Source organism: Fusarium keratoplasticum, chromosome 10 (genome assembly GCF_025433545.1).
Source record: "Fusarium keratoplasticum isolate Fu6.1 chromosome 10, whole genome shotgun sequence".
Taxonomy (NCBI): domain Eukaryota; kingdom Fungi; phylum Ascomycota; class Sordariomycetes; order Hypocreales; family Nectriaceae; genus Fusarium; species Fusarium keratoplasticum.
This window is the reverse complement of record NC_070538.1, coordinates 2557218-2578273: the sequence shown is the minus strand read 5'-3', so window position 1 is coordinate 2578273 and position 21056 is coordinate 2557218. Positions and strand designations below refer to the sequence as shown.

General features: G+C 50.4%; 5 protein-coding genes across 5 annotated transcripts; 3 read left to right on the top strand and 2 right to left on the bottom strand.

Moving 5' to 3' along the window:
* Window positions 1-203: 203 nt before the first annotated feature.
* NCS57_01268200 (MFS domain-containing protein) lies at window positions 204-1894 on the top strand (the record flags this gene model as incomplete). The annotated part of the gene is made up of 5 exons (XM_053062348.1): window positions 204-479; window positions 534-780; window positions 832-911; window positions 959-1810; window positions 1859-1894. The coding sequence occupies 5 exons, from the start codon at window positions 204-206 to the stop codon at window positions 1892-1894; spliced, it is 1491 nt and encodes a 496-aa protein (XP_052908876.1).
* An 834-nt stretch (window positions 1895-2728) lies between these two features.
* NCS57_01268100 (uncharacterized protein) lies at window positions 2729-4553 on the bottom strand (the record flags this gene model as incomplete). The annotated part of the gene is made up of 2 exons (XM_053062347.1): window positions 2729-4389; window positions 4436-4553. The coding sequence occupies 2 exons, from the start codon at window positions 4551-4553 to the stop codon at window positions 2729-2731; spliced, it is 1779 nt and encodes a 592-aa protein (XP_052908875.1).
* Window positions 4554-7872: 3319 nt separating this feature from the next.
* Window positions 7873-10053, top strand: NCS57_01268000 (uncharacterized protein; the record flags this gene model as incomplete). Its single annotated transcript, XM_053062346.1, has 1 exon — window positions 7873-10053. The coding sequence occupies one exon, from the start codon at window positions 7873-7875 to the stop codon at window positions 10051-10053; it is 2181 nt and encodes a 726-aa protein (XP_052908874.1).
* A 48-nt stretch (window positions 10054-10101) lies between these two features.
* NCS57_01267900 (Glyco-hydro-32N domain-containing protein) lies at window positions 10102-11709 on the bottom strand (the record flags this gene model as incomplete). Its single annotated transcript, XM_053062345.1, has 1 exon — window positions 10102-11709. The coding sequence occupies one exon, from the start codon at window positions 11707-11709 to the stop codon at window positions 10102-10104; it is 1608 nt and encodes a 535-aa protein (XP_052908873.1).
* A 5743-nt stretch (window positions 11710-17452) lies between these two features.
* NCS57_01267800 (uncharacterized protein) lies at window positions 17453-18560 on the top strand (the record flags this gene model as incomplete). The annotated part of the gene is made up of 4 exons (XM_053062344.1): window positions 17453-17669; window positions 18134-18161; window positions 18288-18402; window positions 18450-18560. 4 exons carry the CDS (start codon window positions 17453-17455, stop codon window positions 18558-18560), a joined length of 471 nt encoding a protein of 156 aa, XP_052908872.1.
* Between the last annotated feature and the right edge of the window lie 2496 nt (window positions 18561-21056).

Sequence of the window (21056 nt, the reverse complement as noted above, 5' to 3'; positions counted from 1 at the left end):
ACCTCTCTTCTTTCTCTTGCAAAAAGAGGGCCTCTGTGTAACTTTGGCTTTTTGTACCGCCGATCACCAACCCCCCTTGCATCCTCCTTTTAACTGTCCTACCAATCTCCCGGGGATTGTTATAACACTCTCACTCTTTCCCTCCTCCTTCCTCTCTCTTCTTTGAAGAGTCAACAAGCATCCTCCTTTGTTGAAAAAAAATCATGGAAAAGACGCACGCTACCGACGACCACGTCGCGCTCGAGGCGCAGGCAGATTACAAGCACCTCGACCAGGCTCCGAGCAAGATCAGCTCCGAGCATGATCAGGATCATGGCTTCACTCCCGAGGAGCAGAGGAGCATCATACGACGCATTGACCGTCGTCTTGTTGTCACTGTGGGAGCCATGTACTGCGTCTCCCTCATGGATCGAACCAACATGAGCGCCGCCAACATTGCCGGCATGAGTGTTGAGCTGAACCTCATTGGCTTTCGATACGCAAGTTAACCCTCAACTCATCCGGAAAAGAGTCATCGTTAACAGAAGTGCTAGAACATTTGCAACCTCGTCTTCTTCATCCCCTACATCCTCTTCCAGCCTCCCTCCACGATCCTCATCCGCAAAATCGGCCCGCGCATTCACCTGGCCCTCATCACCATGTGCTGGGGAGCCGTCATGATCGGCATGGGCTTCGTCAAGAAGTTTCCTCAGCTTGCTGCTCTCAGAGCGGTCCTCGGTGTCTTCGAGGCTGGCTTCTTCCCCAGCTGTGTTTATCTCCTGAGCACATGGTACACACGATGTAAGTGATGCCCCTGGAAGTACCTATGTCAGTGGCTAATGTGTTTTATAGATGAGGTTGGTAAGCGATATTCCGCCTTTTACCTCCTCGGCTGTGTTGCCTCCGCCTTTTCCGGTATTCTCGCCTACGGTGTAAGTCCCCATACCCCCCTTTTACAACTCTTACTCACACAATGTAGCTCATGCAGCTCAACGGTCGTGAGGGTCTCACGGGCTGGCGCTGGATCTTCATCATCGAAGGTGTCCTCACCGTGGCCCTGGGCATCGCCGGTTACTGGCTCCTCGTCGATTTCCCCGACTCGAAGCGAAAGACTTGGTCCTTCCTCGGCCAGCGTGAGAGAGACTGGGTCGTCAGCCGTATCCATCGTGACCGTGGCGATACCGAGGTCCCCGCTTTCGAGCTTGGCAAGTTCCTCGGTGGTGCCAAGGACTGGAAGGTTTGGGCTTATGCTCTCATCTTCTTTGATACCACCACCATCACTTATGCTCTCGCTTACACGCTCCCCATTATTCTCGTTGGCAACATGGGTTTCAGCGTCGGTGAGGCTCAGTGTCTCGTGGCTCCCCCCTACGCTTTCGCCGGCATTGTCATGTTCGCAACAGCCTGGGTCGGCGACAAGTACCACATCCGCGGTCCCATCATCATCTTCAACATGATTCTCTGCCTCATCGGCCTCCCCATCATGGGCTGGGCGACCAACCCCAACGTCCGCTACTTTGGCGTCTTCCTCGTCACTGCTGGCGCCAACAGCAACATCCCCGCGTCCATGTCTTTCCAGGCCAACAACATCCGTGGTCAGTGGAAGCGCGCCCTCTGCAGCGCCACCCTCGTGGGTTTCGGCGGCGTGGGCGGCATCGCGGGTAGTCTCGTGTTCCGCGAGCAGGACAAGCTGACGGGGTACAAGCCGGGCATGTGGGCGTGCATCGCGTGCTCTCTGCTGTCCATCATTCTGGTGCTTCTGTGTGATTTCGAGTTCAAGAGGGCCAACACCAAGGCTGATAGGGGTGAGAAGGTGCTCGAGGCTTATGATGTGAGTAACGCTCCTTATACATACCGAAATGGTGACTGACTTTTCTAGGATGACGCTTCGCCTGATTTCCGGTATACTTACTAAGTCATGATGTACGGACATGTGATGAGATTATGGGGCCAACTGTCGATGTATCGGGTTCACGGGATGGGTGACTTGGAGGGGGAATAGCCTCAAGTAATGCAGCAAATACAAATCTTGGTGCAATGTCGTCACAGCGCTCCGTTACGTCAGGAGATGATGCATCTGCCCCAGTCCCTCGAGTCATATCCTCGATAGCGTTACTCCTCGACAACGCCGTGCTCTTTGTCCATCCATGGCACATTGTACGATCTCTCTTTTGCTCAGACGACGCTGATCCCCTTTATTCCATTGCCCACCTTCTGAACAAAGGAACCCTTTTCACAAAGAGCCTTTTTTTTTCTCTCTGCTTCGCACAAATACTCAAAAACTGTCGACGCCGCCCAACATGTTAACGTTTTCCTGATAAACACTGTTCGAGAAGCATGGGCCATCCTGAATACGCTGTCCCAGTCTACCTGGGTATCCTCCTATTTCTGCTTCTACTCTGGCTCACTGTACCTGTTCTGTTCCTGGCCCTCCTGTGGTTCAAGTTTCGTGTCGAGATGAGGGACTGTGAGTGGTTGGAGGAAGATGGGGTGTTGCCTGAAGAGGATGAGGTACAGAGAGAATATCACACTTTTACCCAAGGATGGAAGGATGCTGGGTGAAGGTTGTGATGGTGTTGACTACCGTCTTCCGTGAGTGGTCTTGTTTCTTTTCATTTATTTAACATACTAACCAGTGGGAATCAGACGCTATGAGGAAGCGTCTCGAAAATTTTCGAGCTGGGAACACTTTCACACCTTCTGGGTGATAATTGTAAGATCAAATACAGAGTACGTATACTTCGTCTATTTACATCGTCAACAGGACCATGGCAACACCCGCAGCAGCAGCAAACAGCGACACCTTGGCACTGCTAGCCGCATTCTCTCCGCTGCCTCCACTACCTCCGCTGCTTCCCGTACCCGACTTGGCCTCCTCCTGGTCCTCTTCCTCAGAAGCGCTAGTCTCGTTCGTCGTCACGACACGCTCCTCCAGCTTGGCGTCCAGGGGGTTATACGCGGTGAGGTACTGGATGAGCACCTCATCCTGGCTATCCAGAGTCGCCAGGTTCTTGTTCGGCGTCGCAATAAAGTTGTCACCGCCTCCAGCCAGGAAATCGAGCGTGACGACACGGTAGTTGGTCTTGCTCTCGAAAGCCTTGCCGTCGAGGGTGAGGCTGATGAGCTTGGAGCCGTTGTTGTTTTCAGGGTTGTACTCGATCTTGAGACCCTTGGACACCTGGAACCACGAAGTGATAGGCTTCTTGTTGTTCTGGTTGAAGCGGGACACGGCACCCTCGAATAGCTCCTCCAACTCGGCTCCGGTAAAAGTGAGCTCGACGATGGCGTTGCCAAAGGGGAACGAGGTGAGGACCTCGCCGCGGGTGATGTCGCCCTTGTCGATGGTGGCGCGGACTCCGCCGGCGTTGACAAAGGCAAGAGCAGGCTTGTCATCCTCGCTGCGGCTCTGGTTAAGGCGGTACTCGAGCATGGCGTCGGCCATGACCTGGCCAAGGAGGCAGTCTCCCTTCTGGCACTGAGTCTGGTCGAGCTCGGCCTTGGTGTTGCCGACCTTTTCAGCAGCAAACTCCTCAAAGGGTCCGCGCCAGGCCTCGACCTTCTTCTGCAGCTCCTCGTCCACATCGGTCTTGTTGTCCATGTGGATGGGGCCTCCGTGGTAGGCGAGGGCCTTGCCGTCCTTGTCAAAGGTCAGATCGATGTAGCCGAGGTATTCGCCCCATCGATACGCCGTCACGATAAAGACCTCGTCACCGTTGATATTATCGACGATGGTAGGGTACTTGCCCTCGGCGTTCTTCATCTCTCCAAGGGGGGTGTGGCTGTGGCCGCCGATGATGAGCGAGATGCCCTCGGTCTTGGCGGCGAGCTCCTTGTCGACGTCGTAGCCAATGTGGGTGAGGGCGACGATGCGCTTGATGTCGGTCTTGTTGCGGATCTCATAGACGGACTTTTGGACCTCCTCGATGGGGTCGAGGAAGGTGGTCTTGTTGCCGACACTCGAGATGCCGGGCGTGGTATCGGTGGTGACGCCAATAACAGCCAGGTCATGCTCCTCAAAGATGTGGTAGTTCTTGATAGTCTTGTTCAAGTTCTCATACTCGCTCTTGACATTGCAAGAAATGACAGGGAAAGTCAAGTTCTTGAGGAACTCTCCAAGCTCCTCATCACCGCCGTCCCACTCGTGGTTGCCAAGCGTCATGGCGTCAAACTCGAGGTCGTTGAGGGTCTCAGCGATCTTCTCGGGTCCGTAGAAGGAGTAGAAGAGGGTTCCCTGGAACTCGTCGCCGGCATTGAGCCAGAGGTTGTCCGGGTACTCCTTGCGGAGGCCATCGACGGTGTGCTTGATGCGAGCGTAGCCGCCATAGCAGCCCTTCTTGGGATCGACGCAGTCGGTGCCCGAAGAGGAGAACTCGTCGAGATGGGCGTGGACATCATTGACATGGAAAAAGGCTGAGTCGTTAGCTGGGTAACTGCTAAAGTGTCAATTGAGACGTACACATGTTGTAGTTGCCATCGTCATCGACAAAGCGCTTGACCAGACGCTTGCTGTAGAGGACATCCTCAGCCAAAGCCGAGCTCGCCAAAGCGAGGGCACCAAGAGCAAAGACCTTCATGATTGCGACGACGACGGTTGCTGAGTGAAAGTGGAAAACCAGAAGGGATCATCGCTGGCTTTAACTGCACCGAGAGACCCTGTCAGTGGGCATGACGATCCTCTCTCTCACCGAGACAGGGTACACAGGAGATGCATCGCCAAGACACACGTGGGGATGGTGACTGGCTGGTCGCGATAGCAGGGATGAGAAGGAGCGGGTGTCTATACAAAAGAGGAAGGTTTTGAAGCTCAGTTGGAGAATCGATTTGTTGCTAGCCAAGACATCTATCTCTTTGATCCAAGAAAGCTCAAAATGTGGCTGGAAAGTGAAGCTTAACCGGCCTATCGCGCCCATCATCACATCCAGCAATTGCCCCGAACTTGACTGATAACCTCTACATTAACCTTGTTTTTAAGCACGTGGAGTTAGTTGACAGAGCCGATAATCGGGGGGGGAAGGCCAAGATGAACTTTTGTAGTCGACGGACATTTCTCCATTTCCCATTCCCATCACCGAGCTTATCATTGTACCCCAGTGCAGGGCGCCAATCTAGATAGCGACCGCGGCAACGTGAGCATTCGCAGATGCCTGTTTCGGCAAGCGTCCAAAAATCCTGCAAGACATTTGAGACAGGGGTGGGCTCGTTTCAGATAGTGTGGTAATTGTTGGTTAATTGAATTGGGGGAGATGTTGTTGGTTATTGAGTTGGAGAATGTAAGCGAGGGTGAGTTGGGTGTATGATTGTTTTTGGCCACCCTGTACCAGACGGTTAGGCCGAGATTTGAGGTGTTGCTTTTAATTTATGTACACATATTAATGCCTTAACGTGTCTCACCATAACACGGCTTGTACCTTTCTCATTTCTCCCATATTTCCCAAATTAAAGCTATTCTGACCCAGGATGGTTCACTGAATAGATATGTTGTGATGGACCGATAGCGCATAGTCACCTGGGCCGGCCTGGTGGGACGACAGAAGCACGTCTAATCCTCCTCATGTTCTTACCCAATCCCTAGTCTAAGGATAAGCTAATACTGTCTAGGAAATATTACAACACTTGCCATATTTATGAATATTTTTGGTAGTTTTTTCTAATAGGTATGATGAGTTCTCTTTGGCAAAACGCATGCCTTAACATCGCGGGCTCCGGATGGATTGAGTTGGGAGCTGGAATGTACGCTTTGACTTTAACACAGCCAGACTACTGTAATGCGCAGTACTAGTACTGTAGGCAGCATCATAATAGAGTCAGTGACATCCATTCCGCATATCCCCAACATTCATGCATGCATCTCCGTGGGTGCCACAGCTGTCATAATGCTCGCAACAGCCACACTTATGCACGTCCATCTTATCAATCAGAGTATAGACATGGGGAACTTGAGCATGTGATACATTGCCGCAAATGAGCTTTTGTCTATTCGTTAATTCGTTATTCGTAACCCCGTACCCGATCTGCTGCAGATAGCATCAGTGATCGGCCGTGGAACCAGATCAACACTGGTTTACATCCGTCCCTAGCTCCATATTCCTCATTACGGCTTTTGGATAAGTCAATCCAAGCTCATCAGTGTCCATTTCTCGCAACTCGTTTGGCGTACATGATTCTCAATCGCCAACTTCTGTCCGAGTTCTCCGAGTTTGATCCTCACAAGATTGGGGTTCTTCTCAACGCGACTCTTCAATTCTTTGAAGATGTCGTTTCGCTTGTGCCGTTCTTGGCCTTTTCATAGCAATCGGGACACTCCATGGGAAAAAGGATGACCTCGCGAGGCGCCCTTTTTTTGCAGAGACGGCTGTTGTTTCCATACGGGCAGAGTACGGGAGAGCCTGTTTTGGTGTATTCCCAGCTGCAATCTTCATGGTGGCAGCTGTGAAGCTCAAGTGTTTCGGTGCACATCTTGGCTGTTGTGAATTAGATGATTGATTTGATGTGATAAATGTGGTGTTGAGTGAGATGGATGCTGGATGCGCTTCATAAATCAGAAAGAGACGAGATTTTATGTTGTTGCTGTGAAAAGAATTTGCTGCGGTATCTACAGGCAACATATATTTATCCATCTTGACTCACAAATCGAACGTTAATTTCTATTGTGTTGCTCAGTTTGTTGATTATGCATGTTTGAAGTTATTCAGACCGTTGGCAAACAGTAAATAAAGAGGGTCTGTTCGCCTGCGGGCGGTAGATAAGCGGCGTTTAATTTAGACTCGGACCTGAAGATATTCAGGACACGGCTAAACACCAGCTGAACCGTGACTAATTAGACTCGAAACGATCAAATTGTAACCGAAAAGCGTTTGACCAGACCTGGATCTAACATGACCAACCACAATCACCACCCGTCACCGAAACCCCCAATCTCGGCTTTCGAAATCGAAAAAACGTCAGCAACAAAGCCACAAAGGACGGCATTTCGAAAAGATGAGGTCATGGCTTCGAGGCATACGTCATTTCAGTCATCAAATCAGACTTTCAGGGTCGTTCCTCCGCCATCCTTTGCCAAGACTCGGCGGCAACGGGATCGGGGGCGCACGACCATCCCACTCCAGCTCCCGAACCCACGGAGCCGGAAGAGATCTTGGGGGGTAGAAGCTCAGAGGTTCTTTTGCCCAGGGCAGGGTTGAGAACTGTGGCGGGCCACGTATTGGTACAGCCTTTGTGCCATGGCGTCTTGGTGCGGCGAGGCGGCGCGAGCACATGGGCTTTTTACATGAACCGGTCTCAACTCTAATAAACGGCCCCCGGACGAACCATGGACGAATCTGATCTTGAGGCATCAAAAAGGGTCGTTTGAGCCTCGCCGTCTGGTTACAGGTCGAACAAGGTGACCAAGCACGGTTCCCCCCCTGGTGGAAAGTCGGGGAGAGTCTCAGCCCGAGCAAGTCTCAGCCTCCCTCGTCATCCGGGCTGGCTACCTAAATGGCGCGCGTGCCCTGGCGGAGAGTGTTTGAAGCCCTCGAGAGTTCCTTCTCAGAGTATCTTAAACTTGACTTTGAGGCTGACGACATCACCTTTGCCTCATCTGGTCCAGCATCTGTCTAGCACAGCCTCACTCACCGAGAAACCTATATTCACCGAGTTTGCCTCGGGGTTAGCTGAGACACAGGCTGCTTGACAGGCTTGCTTCTGACCTGCAGCAACTAACACAGCACGAAAACGCAACAAGCAAAAGAAGCAACAGCAAAAAGAAAGCGGGGAGACGGAGAAGAGCCAACCAGATTCACCAACTTCCCAACCGCACACCACACACAATTCTCACTGAACGGACATGGCCATCGAGGACCCGGACTCCCCCTATCCCTGAACTCCTTCCTTCCCTCCTTCTTCCGTTCACAAATGGAAATCATCACGCCCCAGGACTATCAGAACAACGCCCGGAAGCGACAGCGCCGGAGCCTGCGGCCCTGCGACGCTTGTCGGAAGCGCAAGACTCGCTGCGTCACAAAGGACGGTGACGGCGACTGCGTCCACTGCCAGCTGAGGGCGACGCCCTGTACCTTCCAGCACGACCCCCCGGAGCGACAGATCACCAGCGCCAGCGGGAGCAGCATCCAGGGGAGCAGCGCCGGTCCTCACAGCGGGGACGAGCCCGGCCCGGTTGATGAGCAGCAGCTCCCACAAAGCCAGCAGCTGCCGAGTCACCCGGCCGGCCACCACCAGGTGGTCCGCAAGGAGTCTCGGGATGATGCCGTGTCCGTCCAGTCGGTCCCGTCGTTCCTGTCTCCCGCCGAGACGCGAGCATCGGCCGACAGCGCCCACCCCCTCGCCCCGGCCTCGGTCATGGCCCCCGAGCTTGTCGAGTTGGGGCCTCTAGATCGTACCATGGGGTGCTCATCCACGCGCTTCGCTGAGCTGTACGGTCTGGGGAGCGACATGGAACCTATACTGATGCGTCACCGCCCTTACGACCATAGGACTCACGAGTTTAGCCTCGAGACACATGCTATACGTCGTGTGCTGGAGAGGGATGACAGCCAGGAGTATCCCCTGACCTTTCACATAGCCCGCGACGAAAAGGCCATCGAGGGTGACCCGACCTTTTCCCAGGTTGACGCAATAGAGGCTTGCGTACGTCCTCATGGCCCCAGCCTCGTAGAGCTGTTCTGGCGGCATGTGCAACCATGCTATCCCATCCTATCCAAGGATCCCTTCACCCTGGCATACTGCCAGTCTTATCGGCGCATCCCTGCAGCCCTCCTCGGGGCTGTCTATCTTTCCGCCATCCGCTGGTGGACCTACGACCCGGAGCTCTCCATCCGGACGCCCCCGGACGCCGCCCTTCTCCGACGGATGCTGCGGACTGCCATCCCGGCCTCGTATCATCGCCCCAAGCTCAGCTCCATCCAGGCTGCCTTGCTGCTCCTCCAGTGCCAGCCGGAAGACCCCCTCAACCCTGACCACACCTTCCAATGGGGTCTTACATGCCAGGCCCTTGCCATCGGCCAGTGTCTGGGACTTCACCTCGACGCCAGCAACTGGACGATTCCTCAGTGGGAGCGCAACGTCCGCAAGCGTCTAAGTTGGGCGCTATTCATGCAAGATCGCTGGACTGCTCTAGCTTACGGGCGTCCTGTGCACATTCACGACGATGACTGGACAGTCGGTGATCTCACGACTGCCGACTTTTCAGATTTTGAGAGTGAAGGCCAGTCAACGTCGTCGAGTTCCGGCTCTGACGATGACCGAAGATCTATTGCTTCCACGGGGAAGACGCAGTATATACAGATGGTGCGGTTGACGCAGATCCTCTCAGTCGTCTACTCCAATTTCTACACTGCCAGAACATGTCGAGAGCAGGACACCTTTATCCTCTTTGAAAAGGCCCGGCCGCTCTTTGAGATGCTGACGAGCTGGTACCACAGCATCCCGCCTTCGCTGCAGATGAATGTTATCTACCAGCGCAAGCTGTGCTTTCATGGTTATCTTCACTTCTCCTACTATGGAGTTGTGATGACTCTCCTCCGCCGCCTAATTCGATCTACTGCGTTACCTCCACGCTGCACCGACGATCGAGTCCTCTCAGATATTCGTCAGATAGCTCTCCAGACTGCTCAAAACGCCATCAGTTTCGTCACAAGCCTAAGACCCGATCATCTCGAGGCCTTTTGGTACTTCACATCGCCCTACCTCTTCTCACTCCTGGGCTCCTTTACCACTCTCCTCCTCGTCACCTCTCTATCATCCCAGGAGCGTCACTTTTGGCAAGAAACCCTCAACTCGTACCTCTGGAATCTCCGAATGATGAGCAAGAGCCATGAGCCAATGCAGTACGCCGTAAATCGTCTCGAGGGCGCCATCCTGCGAGGTTTGGAGCACGCCCTCGCTGTCAACCTCAACGAGCCCCTCAACGACAAGGTCAGCCCCATGATGGGCAACTACGCCCCAGATATATACGAATTTACCGACTTTGGCGACTGGGATCTGGCCGCGGGTGGTAACGGAGCATACGATCTCCTTAGCGGCCTGGTGATGCAGCCGAACCCGAACCCTATGATGCCGCGGGAGGACCTGAGATGAGAAACAAAGGTAGTAGTCGAAAAATATTGGCTGCAATGTTAATGATGTTTACTCGGCGTCCTCGAGACCGTTGTCCGACTCGACTGATAGGTCTTTGAGTCCCATGGAGTGTCGCATACACATGTCGACAATGTCAACCATGCCATCCTCCACAAACCATCCGAACCGGCGGACGCCCTTTCGGCAATTCTCCGTCCAAGATGCAGGTATTGGGAGACGGAAGCTCAGTGCTCGTCCTCCACAGAAAGCTTCCACTAGCTGGCCTCTCAGAAAGAGGAAGACGCCATCGACGAGACTGACACTCTCGTGTCGCACCAGCTCAGGCCCGTCGATAGGTCTAGGGAGGTGGAGGCGATACTGATCCGCCCAAAAGTCATCGAGGGGAGGGAAATCTGTAATCAGAGAAACAGAAAACAAGCCGTTTCCCGAGGGACTAAACTGCAGCCTGTGCCCCTTTCCCGAGCCGTCAGTCTGAAGCATGACCCCAAAGCTGTGAGCGTCACAAGCTGCAACTTTAAAGTCCACCATGAGATCTCTCCTCCACTCCGCAGAGCCCAGCTCTGGAAAGTGCGTGGCCGTCGACCCGAGGGAGCAGAGGTACAGGTTTGGAGCTGCGTTGCTGGGAGACACGGGTCTCGACGTCTGCCAGATGTAGCTCCTAAACTCTTGCGAGGCGTCTATGCGGAGACACGCGTTTGTGTCTGCCCACATGACCCTGGTGACGCCGAGATCGCCTCCCCAGAGCCACTTGTTCTCGTCGTCGACATAGTCCCCAATCCAGCCGAAGCAAACCCTCTTGTCTGGGTTGCCCGCCTTGGGACACGACTTGGCCGCGTACCAGCGTCGACCGTCGAGGCGACCGTGGGAGCCATCTCGTGGAACACGGAACGGTCCCCGGGGCGTGTCGGCGATGCGGTACACGGTGCCGGCGTTGGGCGCGTGGAACCGCGAGTACACGAGGTACCACTTGCCATTCGGCAGAGAGAAGAGCTCTGGGCACTCAGGGCAGAAGACGTCACTGGGCGCGTACAGCGGCTCTGGAGCTACCGTCCAGGCTTCGAGGTCGGGAGACGTGAGCAGGGCAATGCACCCGCGACTCCAGTACGGGCCGCTGGAGAGACGGGTGCCCACGAGCATCCAGTATCGTCCTTCACCCCGGTTGTACATGACAAAAGGGTCGCGAAAGTCAATTTCCTCGAACCGTGTGAGCCCCTCACCGAGAATGGTTATCGGCTTCGCGGGCCTCTGGAATCTCGAGCCGTGTCGATCCGTCGCCTTTATTCGCAGTATCGTCTGTCGGCCGTTTTGGGATAGGTTGTAGCCAGTATAAAAGATGTTCATATTCTCGTCCGGACCGAGTATGGCAGAGCCCGTCCACGCTCCGTCGGCGTCAGCATCGAGATCAGACTCCCCAGGCGACAGGACAAAGTCCGGGTCCCTTGTCCATTCGACAAGGTTTGTTGATCGCAGCCGCGACCATGATGATCTTAGACGCTCGGGGTGATGTCTTGTCGAAGGAGGCGTGGTAAGGTGAAAGACGTGGTATGTGTCGTCGACGAGTAGAGGGATGACATCGGCAGAGGCTTCAGTAGAAGAAGGTCGAGAGTAAGGACAAGTCTCTGGAGGAGGAGTCGGGACTGGAAGGATGGATCGCATACTCGGGACTTTTGTTGGGTTGTCTCAGGGGTAAAGAGTCAAGGGTGTCTTGTCGCTAGATAATGTGTAATGTCTTGTGCATATCAACAAAGAAAACATCCATTGGCAAAAGCTGCTTCAGTCAAGTTTATATTTCAACCATCCTCTCACTTACTACGTTACCCGAGTCCAATTTTATCTTTGCCCGCGTTCTTTATGCCCAACCTCGTGCCATCTCCAAAAAGGCAAAAAGGTGTAGTTTCGTCTCTCTCCTTTTCCCGGAGCAAACTCCAAAACGAACCTTTGGAGAAAAAGCACAAACCCTCGCCCACCCCCCGGCCGACGGCATCTCACGTGTCGGCACCCAAAGGGTCTCGATCGTCAGCTCATCTCCCTTCCAGCCACGGCGCGGCGTTCCCCAAGGAGCAAGGCGCATCCCTGAATGCGGGTTCCGTGCGACGAAGCCGTCGAAACTCTATTGCGACAACCCCGGCATGCCCAGGCCAACTAGAGCGAGGCGGGCGGGGGGACAAGAGCAAGACGCCGCATGTTGGGCAAACAAGAAAGGTAGAAGAAAAGACGGCAACTCACGAGGGGGGACCCTTGGGATTGGGGGATTGGGAGAAATGTTATCTCTTCATCTTGTTTTCAAACCCGGCATTGCGGGCGGCTCAACAACTCCATTTGATATTGAATGCCGGAGCTTTAACCCCCCATCTCACGCCGGCATCCTGGACACTTTTCCAAGTGCCGGCCTTTTTCTGATCCAGATTTCAGACCGTTTGAACTAGTTTGGGGTCTTTCAGCCCTGTATTCGCTCGCAAAGAGTCTCGGGCCCGATAGAGCTCCCCACCGCCCCGGCCATGTTCAAGATACAACACCCGTACGTCTGGCTTTTCTGCGGCTTCGCGGCCATCGGAGCATGCTCACCAGGTTGTTTGAGATTCAATGGGCGACCAAATGAAAGATTACGTAGCTAGAAAACTAAACGATCAAGTACACTGTGTCGTATCTTTCTTCTCCCCTTTTCTTTGCCCTCTAGAGCTTTCAACAATCTTTGCTCATCATCCTTCGTCCTTCATCTCTCAATCCATCTCGCCTGCCTGTTCAACTGCTCCCGACGACTCTCCTTCCTCAGTTTTGTTGAGCTCCTTGATGCTGTAGTAATCACCCAAGCTCATTGGAGCCTGGATCATGGTGGCCTTTGGCACCAAAGCATCGAATCGAGCAAGGCCCTCATACCCAGGGGGGAGCTTGGCGTGGGCATAATCCCAGGTCTCGCCTTCAGCCAGGCCAAAATGAAGGGGGGTCCATGTGCAAGGTCGTCGCCAATACTTCCAGCAGAGGCGGCATGAGCCCTCGCGGATCTTGTCCACGTCATCTTCATCGGGCGAGATCTCAAAATTCCCATCACGCTTGCTGCAACCAGCCGTCAACTGAGGCCAGATGCTCTTGATGCTCATGCATCCTGCACAGGCCGAGTTCTTTGGGCCTGGTCCTTCGCGATAGAACCAGACAGTGGGTGGCTTTGGCCCGACTCGGATGGCTGGCCATTCCTTCTGGGACGCCTTCAAGAGCTCACGAAAGTTGTAGTCGAAGGAGACTTCAGTAGGCGGATCAAGAGTGACTTCCGGAACGGGAGAGAAAGAGATGATCTGCTTGAGGTGGTCATAGTTGATCTCCTGGACGTTTGGGTGGAAGGTCTTTTGCAGCCAGGCCGGAGGGTTACGATAGCGTCGGTTGTGGAGGAACTGGAGGATCATCGTCGCCTTTCGCCAAGGCGCAGTGGCAGTGGGGGGTCCGAATTTGGCGGCATTGAAAAACTTCTGATGCGACAGAGAAGTAGTATACCACTGGTTCGTGGCCTCATCCATCCATTCGACCTTGATGCCGAAGCTATGCAGCTCGCTCGAGTTTGTCCAAGCACCATGGTAGGGGTGACGGTACCAGGGCACAGGGTGTGGCTTGCCGTCTTCCATCAATTCGATAGAGACGATCAATGGCTGGCCGACTCGGATGCCAGGCAGTGTGTCCAGTTGGTGCACGATGACGAACCCTTCCCATTGCTTGTTGCCACCCTGGGTTGTAGGCTTTCGAAATCCGCCGAGAAAAAACAGACGCAAACCGATGGCAAGAGTCTGTGCGGTGTTCCCAGCCGACCAAGTAGTGACGTGTGAATGGCAGCGGTACACCAGAACCGTACGCTGATCCTCTCCAATGACTCGATAACGAAGCCATTCTCGCCTTTCATTGCGAGATTCCTGGAGGGGGCAGTTCCAGTTACACCCTATCCCTCCAAAGAAGGGAAAATTGGCTCGTTTGAGGGCATCGTCGATGATCTTGCTGAGTGCGGTCATTAGCATGCGATGGTCCATAGTCGCAGCCAAGGAACCTTCAGAGACTGAAGCCTGTGAAATGCCAATGATGGTAGGGTTCCAGGTTCGAAGCAGAGAGCAGAGCGTCATCTCGGCCATGGGCAGGACTTCATTGCGAATTCCTTTCAGAAGCATCATTGGAATCGCATACCGACGGCGATACTTCCTAGCCTCCCGGTAATGGGTACCGGCCTTCTCTGGGTCATTGAGGCTCTCCTCGTGCTCGGTCATGCGTACGAAAGGAGACTCGCGGACGGTGCGCCCACCATACTTGGCGAAGCTGTTGGGCTGGGGGCCTTCGGTGTACAGACGAAGGTAGACAAGAGATTCTTCGTCCTTCTTCAGCTTGGGCCAGGAATTATCGATCTGTCGAAGGCCGAGGAAAGGTTGGAGAGGCAAGCCGGGAGTATTGAGGACCTTCCACGCGTCATCGCTGAATGCTGAGTGCGAGTTAGTTAGCTTGTTAGAAATGAATGATGTTGAAAGATTTGGGAAACTCACAAGCAAGAATCGCATTCATGGCCTTCCGTTTCTCGGTCTCGTCCTCCAAGATGGCCTCGTACACATCAACCCTCAGACCAAACTGCTTCAGAACCGTTTTGTTCTTCAGGATATCCTCCCAAATCATCAAGATGGCCTTGCCAGCAGGGTCTCGAGCGCGCTGGTTGGCAACGGGGGCAGCGGCCAGTGAGGCTTCGAGGCGAGGGAGGATGATTTGAGACTGGGAGTTGGGTACTCCAATTTCGAGGACATTGCGAGGGAGTCGGCCTGTAAGATGATGGGACAGATTAGCCATGGCTCAAAGATATCATGAGTGTTAGGGTAATACATACACAGGCCTCGTCGTCCGTCTCTGCTCATGATCTGCACAAGAGACTGGTCGCCTTCATGCTTGATCAGATACCCAAGAGCTCCCTGGGAAACTTGCGTGTTCACAGCAGTCCCATTCTCAAGGGTGATGCTCGTGGTGCAAGGGCCTTTGGTTCGTACAGCGAGCATATCCCTGGGCTGCACGACCTGGTTGTTCCCAACAGGAACCGATGCGGGCGCGGTAAGAAGCGGAGGAGGCATTGTGAGAGTGAGTGCTAGGCTGAGTGTGGTGGAGTGTCTTTGTGCGTGTGCGTGTGTCTGTGTGTTGTAGAGTTCAAGAAGGAGAAGACTGAGAAGGAGGAGGAGAGGGCGCCTTATATATTCGTAGAAGAGGAGCTCACAAACAGGCTTCACTGTTGAACATGGCCCTGATTCACAAACTGGTCGGAGTGCAATCGGAGGGAGTTGTGAATGAGTGCCATTAAACATGAATCATAGTAACAGTGCATCACAAACATCAACGGCCATGTGAGGCTTTACGTACGTGATCAAGCGACAGTTACCATCAATGACAAACTGCTCACAATAGGCGCAGTTTATCACAAACATAAACAGTGGAATCAGCATCAGGGAACAAGCAGCCACGATGGTGGCATGCATCACAAACATGGATGGTGCACGTTTGCAATCAGTATCACCAACTAATGACTCACAATAATGATAGTTGATCACAAACATAGATGGTGGTTACTTGCAATCGGCATAAATGCGTGAGAGACCACAATCGCCACCTGTGTTACGAAGGCGGGCGATGTCCCTTACAATCAGTATCAATGATCAACAAGTTTCAATAGCGACAGTACATCGCAAACATGTCTAGTCACATAATGGCTTACGTATGAACCGATAATCACCATAGATGACTCAAAGTTAACAACAGTGACAGCGTGTGTCACAGAAGAACGACATCCACCTGTATCACCGAGCAGGGGAATGCCATAGCAGAATGTATCATTGATGTGTACGCCTGAAGCTTTAACTCAATTCATGTACTCCGGATATTCATGAAGTCTAAATAACATCTATGTGCATCGATGCACATCAAGAACTGCAACGTTCCCATGAGAGGAAGCGATCGGGTGTTTGATGATTGATGGGCTATCAGTATCGCCATCGCTTCATACATCAATAAACATGCCCATTCAACTCGATACTTGCCTACCTATACCATAGCTATAAGCTGGTCAAGAAGCCCATCTAAGTTCTCGCCCGTCCCAAAAGCTACTTGTCACCCTCAGCGGGGGAAATCCGCCCAGCACTGTGATCACACTTGGGCAGAAGGCAAAGTTTTCAGTAGCCATGTATTCATCAATAATAAAGTGCTGTGTAATTATGAGAGACACGTAGTAAAAGGCGCTGCTGGCCTGGTGGTGATGGGCTATGCTACTGAAGAAATCCGGACAATGGTAGTAATTACTCTGATCCCACACACCTTACACCACCTTGGATCACAGCATTGTAGCAACATTTGGGGGAATGTCTCACAGTAGTTCTACTCACAATACTCTCCCATTTATTATTTATCGAGGATATAAATGGATATACTTAATACTTTACCTATGGACTGATCAGACTGTGTAGTCGGAACATCGCTGCTTCAGTGAAACTAAGGCTTGAAAAAGCCACGTTCATAAAGCCCGGCTTATAATAGAGAGATATGAATATATAAATAGTTTTTATAGAGGTTCAATAACAGCTGACATTGTATATTGAGAGCCAGGGACCCGACAACAGTCTTTCCTAGTGAAGGCTCTTCTCAACATGGCACAGTTGCGTCCAACAAGACCTGCCAGAATGCTGGATACTTTCATTTTTGTTTCATAAGAGTTTCAAATACCATTGAGATACAAGTTTCAGAGACTGGAGGGAGTACACATAGACCTGACCACAGATGCATTGGCCCAGAATACCAGCATGGCTGCTGTGATGAGAAGCTCCTTTTGCAACAGGGAGCTTCTTTCAAGATGTCATTGAGTTACCGAATATTCTCCTCGCATAATCTAGCTATTCACACTCTGTAGCCCAAGGGCTTCAGCCCCTTCCAGGCACCCTGTAGATTGTCTGCGAGGGAGCACATCGCATGTATTGGCCGCTTACACGCAGTACTTAAATGCAGTTATCTGTTTATTTGAGCTTGACTCATTGAAATTCTCTTGATGCAAGCCCTTCACCACACTCAACTCCTAGGCTGTGGCGGTTTGAGCCGGGCCGGGTGGCTTCGCTTTACGGCTGGGAAGGAGCAACCAGACACTCACTCGTGGCTGTCTCCTTCCATTGGGAGAGGCCATCGTAGGAGCCGGGCAGGCACCTTCCCTCAATCCCGCAGCCAGAGTCGCAGGTCACGAGTCCCAACGAAAATGTTGAGGTCCCTCTCGTCTTCTTCCATCCCAAGTGAAGCCATCGACATCCTCCGTCCGTCGCCGTCGCCTGGTCCCCCGAGTGCTGTCGCCGCGCCGCTCTTTTTTTTTTTTTTTTTTTTTTTTTTTTTTTTAAAAAAAAAAATCCTCTACGAGATCGGGATGGCGTCCGCTCCCCTCCCCTCCATCACCATCACGGCTCCCAATGGGGAGCAGAAAGCTGTTGCCGTCTTTTGCCTTCCTGCTGGGGAGGAAGAACTTGTCCCAGCGTGGGAACTCTTCCCCTTGGAAGAGCCGACTCCTTCTCCTGCCGCCGCTCCCGCTACCGCTCCCGCTCCTGCTGCTGCCGCTGCCGATCCTCCCCTGCTGTCGGATTCGGGTACGGCGTCGATATCTCTTTGCTCTTACTCTCTTCTCTGGCACACATCGTCGTTGCGGATACTCTGTTCCCTCTCATCATTGCCTTTGTGCACTTGTACCTATGAAACGGAACCCCTCATGTACACCCGGCTTCTCTGCAAAGACCGAAAGACCTCAGCCTCCCTTCGATCCAAGTCCCACCAGTGATTTCCATTGTGACCCGCGCCAATTCCTTCCCATTCCACGTTGGCCTTATGAAGTTCTGAACCCTGGGTCATGCAAAAAGTTTCTGTCTCTCTATCTTCTATGTCACTGCCTCCCATGAATAACGTTCATTTGAGTCATTGATATTTATCCTACATTCTTGATCAAGTTCTCTCCTATCTACCCATACGAGGTTGGGATAATAAAACTAGTTATAACATATAACTTTATCATCCTTATATCACTTGCCTTTTATATCATATACTAATTATTATATAGATATCGATGAAATGAGTCTGGATGAGTTGTAGGACTACGTCAAACAGAAGCATAACGACGAGGCCATCCTAAAACAGCAGGAGAAAGAAGACTTCTCCTATTCAACATTGCCCGATATAGTAGCCTCTTATAAGACGCTACGAGTCCCTATTAGGGACTATAAAGAGAATCGATGCCGCTTCTGCGATGAGGACTTTAGCTCCTATAAGACTCTTCGAGTCCATATCGGCGTTGCGGGTTCAAAGAGGGTTTCATGCCCTGAACTTAAGGTAATATCTTTTAATTATTAATTAACTAGCTACTAACCCTTTAATAGGCTATTATTGCACAAGCACAGGCTAAGGAAGAGGAAGAGGAAGATGAGGAAGACGAGGAAGACGAGGAGATAATGCCTGCTAGAAAGAAGCGAAAGGTGGCAAAGAAGTAATTAAAAAGTGGGTCAAGAAGTATAATATATATCTAAGGCAATGGACGACAAGGTATAATATTAATTATTACCTTTTTATATCTTTATTTTCTTAAAAATAATTTATTAAGTTTTTATTTTAAATATATTATAAAACTAAATATATATGTAACGTACATGATAAGCGAGTGGGACAGACAAGCGAGCGGGACAGCTAGACTATGCACTAAAACTAGGATTTTTAAATAATTCTAGAAAATTCAAATTAAGCTAAGGAAAGCTAAAAATTAGAAGTTAGCTTAGTTATATAATATATTATCAACCCTGATTTTTATAGATTATTAGAAAAATACCCTATAGGGTAGTTTAGAAAAAGTATATTCGCACTGTATAAATAGCTATTTCTCTATAAAGGAGATTTTTTAAAAATCTATAAAAATTAGATATACTTTATTTATAAGTTAAATAGCTAGAAATACTCTTTATAAGTTTCTAGCTATTTTATTAAAGTTTTTATTAAAGTTTAAAAATCCTAGTTTTAGTGCACAGTCTAGCTGTCCCGCTCGCTTGTCTGTCCCACTCGCTTATCATATACGTTATATATATATGTATAAATAAATATACTTTTTAATATATTATAATTTATATATATATGATTTTTAAATATTAAATTTATATTATTATACTTATAAAAGAATTTATATATAAAATTATTATAAAATTTAATAATATCTTAAAATAAAGTATAAATAAATTATATTAATGTATTTTAAGCTATATAATCTATATTATTATAAAAACTATATTTTCTATTATTATAATATATAAAAACTATAAGTATTAAAACTACTTTTTAGTAACAATAATTCTTAAGATTTAAAATTAAAAATAAAACTTTTTTTGTAAAGCTATATACCTAACTTAATAATAAATTAAATAATAATTTTAATAATATTTAATAAGAAATATAAAATAATATATACTTATATAAATAGCAAAGTTTCTTAACTAATAGGCTAATATATAGTTATATGAAGTATAGCTTAAGGAGAGGCCTATAATATTATTATATAAGTATTATAAAAGAAGGATATTTAATATGGATTTCCTATTTTTCTTAACCTAAGATTACTATTATAAAGTGAAATAGAATAAATTCTAGTAACGATTTACAAATAACCACACCTCTACTACTCGGCGAACCTCGGACCTAAGACGGGCTTCGTGTACACAGGACTATGTTTCGTTACTTGGGCCTACGTCTACTTCTGTGTTGGAGAAGTGACGGGTCGCAGTATCGAGGAGATCAATGGCTTCTTCCGTGATGGCATCCCTGCGAGGCACTGGAAGCAACAGCCGCACAAGGGAGAGGCGGCGCACGAGGTAAGGGGGAGCAATGGGACGAGCATAGTGGAGGTCGAGGGAGATTCCAAGGCGCCGAGTGCATAAGCGATGACCATTAAAATATTGATACCCAGATTGATACCCTTGTTATATTGGGCGTTTGATACGAGGGGAATGTTTGATATACCAACTTGGCTATATGACGATACACGACTTGCATCTTAGCATGAGGATTGAACAAAAGTCTAAAGGAGATCATGAAATTATGTTTGATTTATATGCGTTTCATCCTAATTTAATATGGTTCTTGTCTAAAGTTGCCGAAGCGCCGATGAGGATTTTCTTGACCAACACGACTCTTGTAACATGGAAGAAGGACATTTGATGTGAATTTCCTATTCTTCTTAACCTAAGATTGCTATTGTAAAGTGAAATGGAATAAATTCTGGTAATGATTTGCAAATGATCGCCCCAGGGATGTGTCAATAGCCAAGTTGATGTATCAGATATCCGCTCTATCAATAATGACAACTCGCGCTACTTGATCCTTTCAATTGTGGGCTCTAAACTATCTAACTCTCGTTTGCATGACATAAGCACGATGTGGAACCAGTCTCTCCTGCCCATTACACATGACCTTGACATTCGTGTTAAAGTAGGTCGGTTGACGCTGTTGAGGAACCCATCCCACGTTTGGTCTGAACCGCGGCACCGGTGGTGTTCGCTGCTGCTGAGGAGGAGGGGATGGTAGAGGTGGGAGATGCTCTTCTAGGCCAAAGAGAGGCTCCAATGGTTCGGGTTCGTATCTGAGTAACGCGCCCCAGTTTGGTCGGAAGTTTCCCATGCTACTCCTTGTGAAGCTCATTGGGTACCCTGAGCTCCCCATCCACGCATCTCTTGCATTAGTGGTATATGGAGATGGACTGGAGGTGCTGTTAGGCGGTGGTTGAGCGAAATTAGGCCGCTGAATGGGTTGTGAAGGCGTTTCTGATGAGTGAATGGCATTTGTTCCTCGTTTCAATAGCAAAGCTGGATTGATGGTCTGCGGTTGCTGTTGAACATGAGGCTGTGGAGATGCGCCAGCGCAATATCTAGTAGATGCCATTATTGCTCAGGATGTTTCTTGAATGATGTTTCAAGTTCCTCGATGCCTCGAATGCCACAATCTGGCTA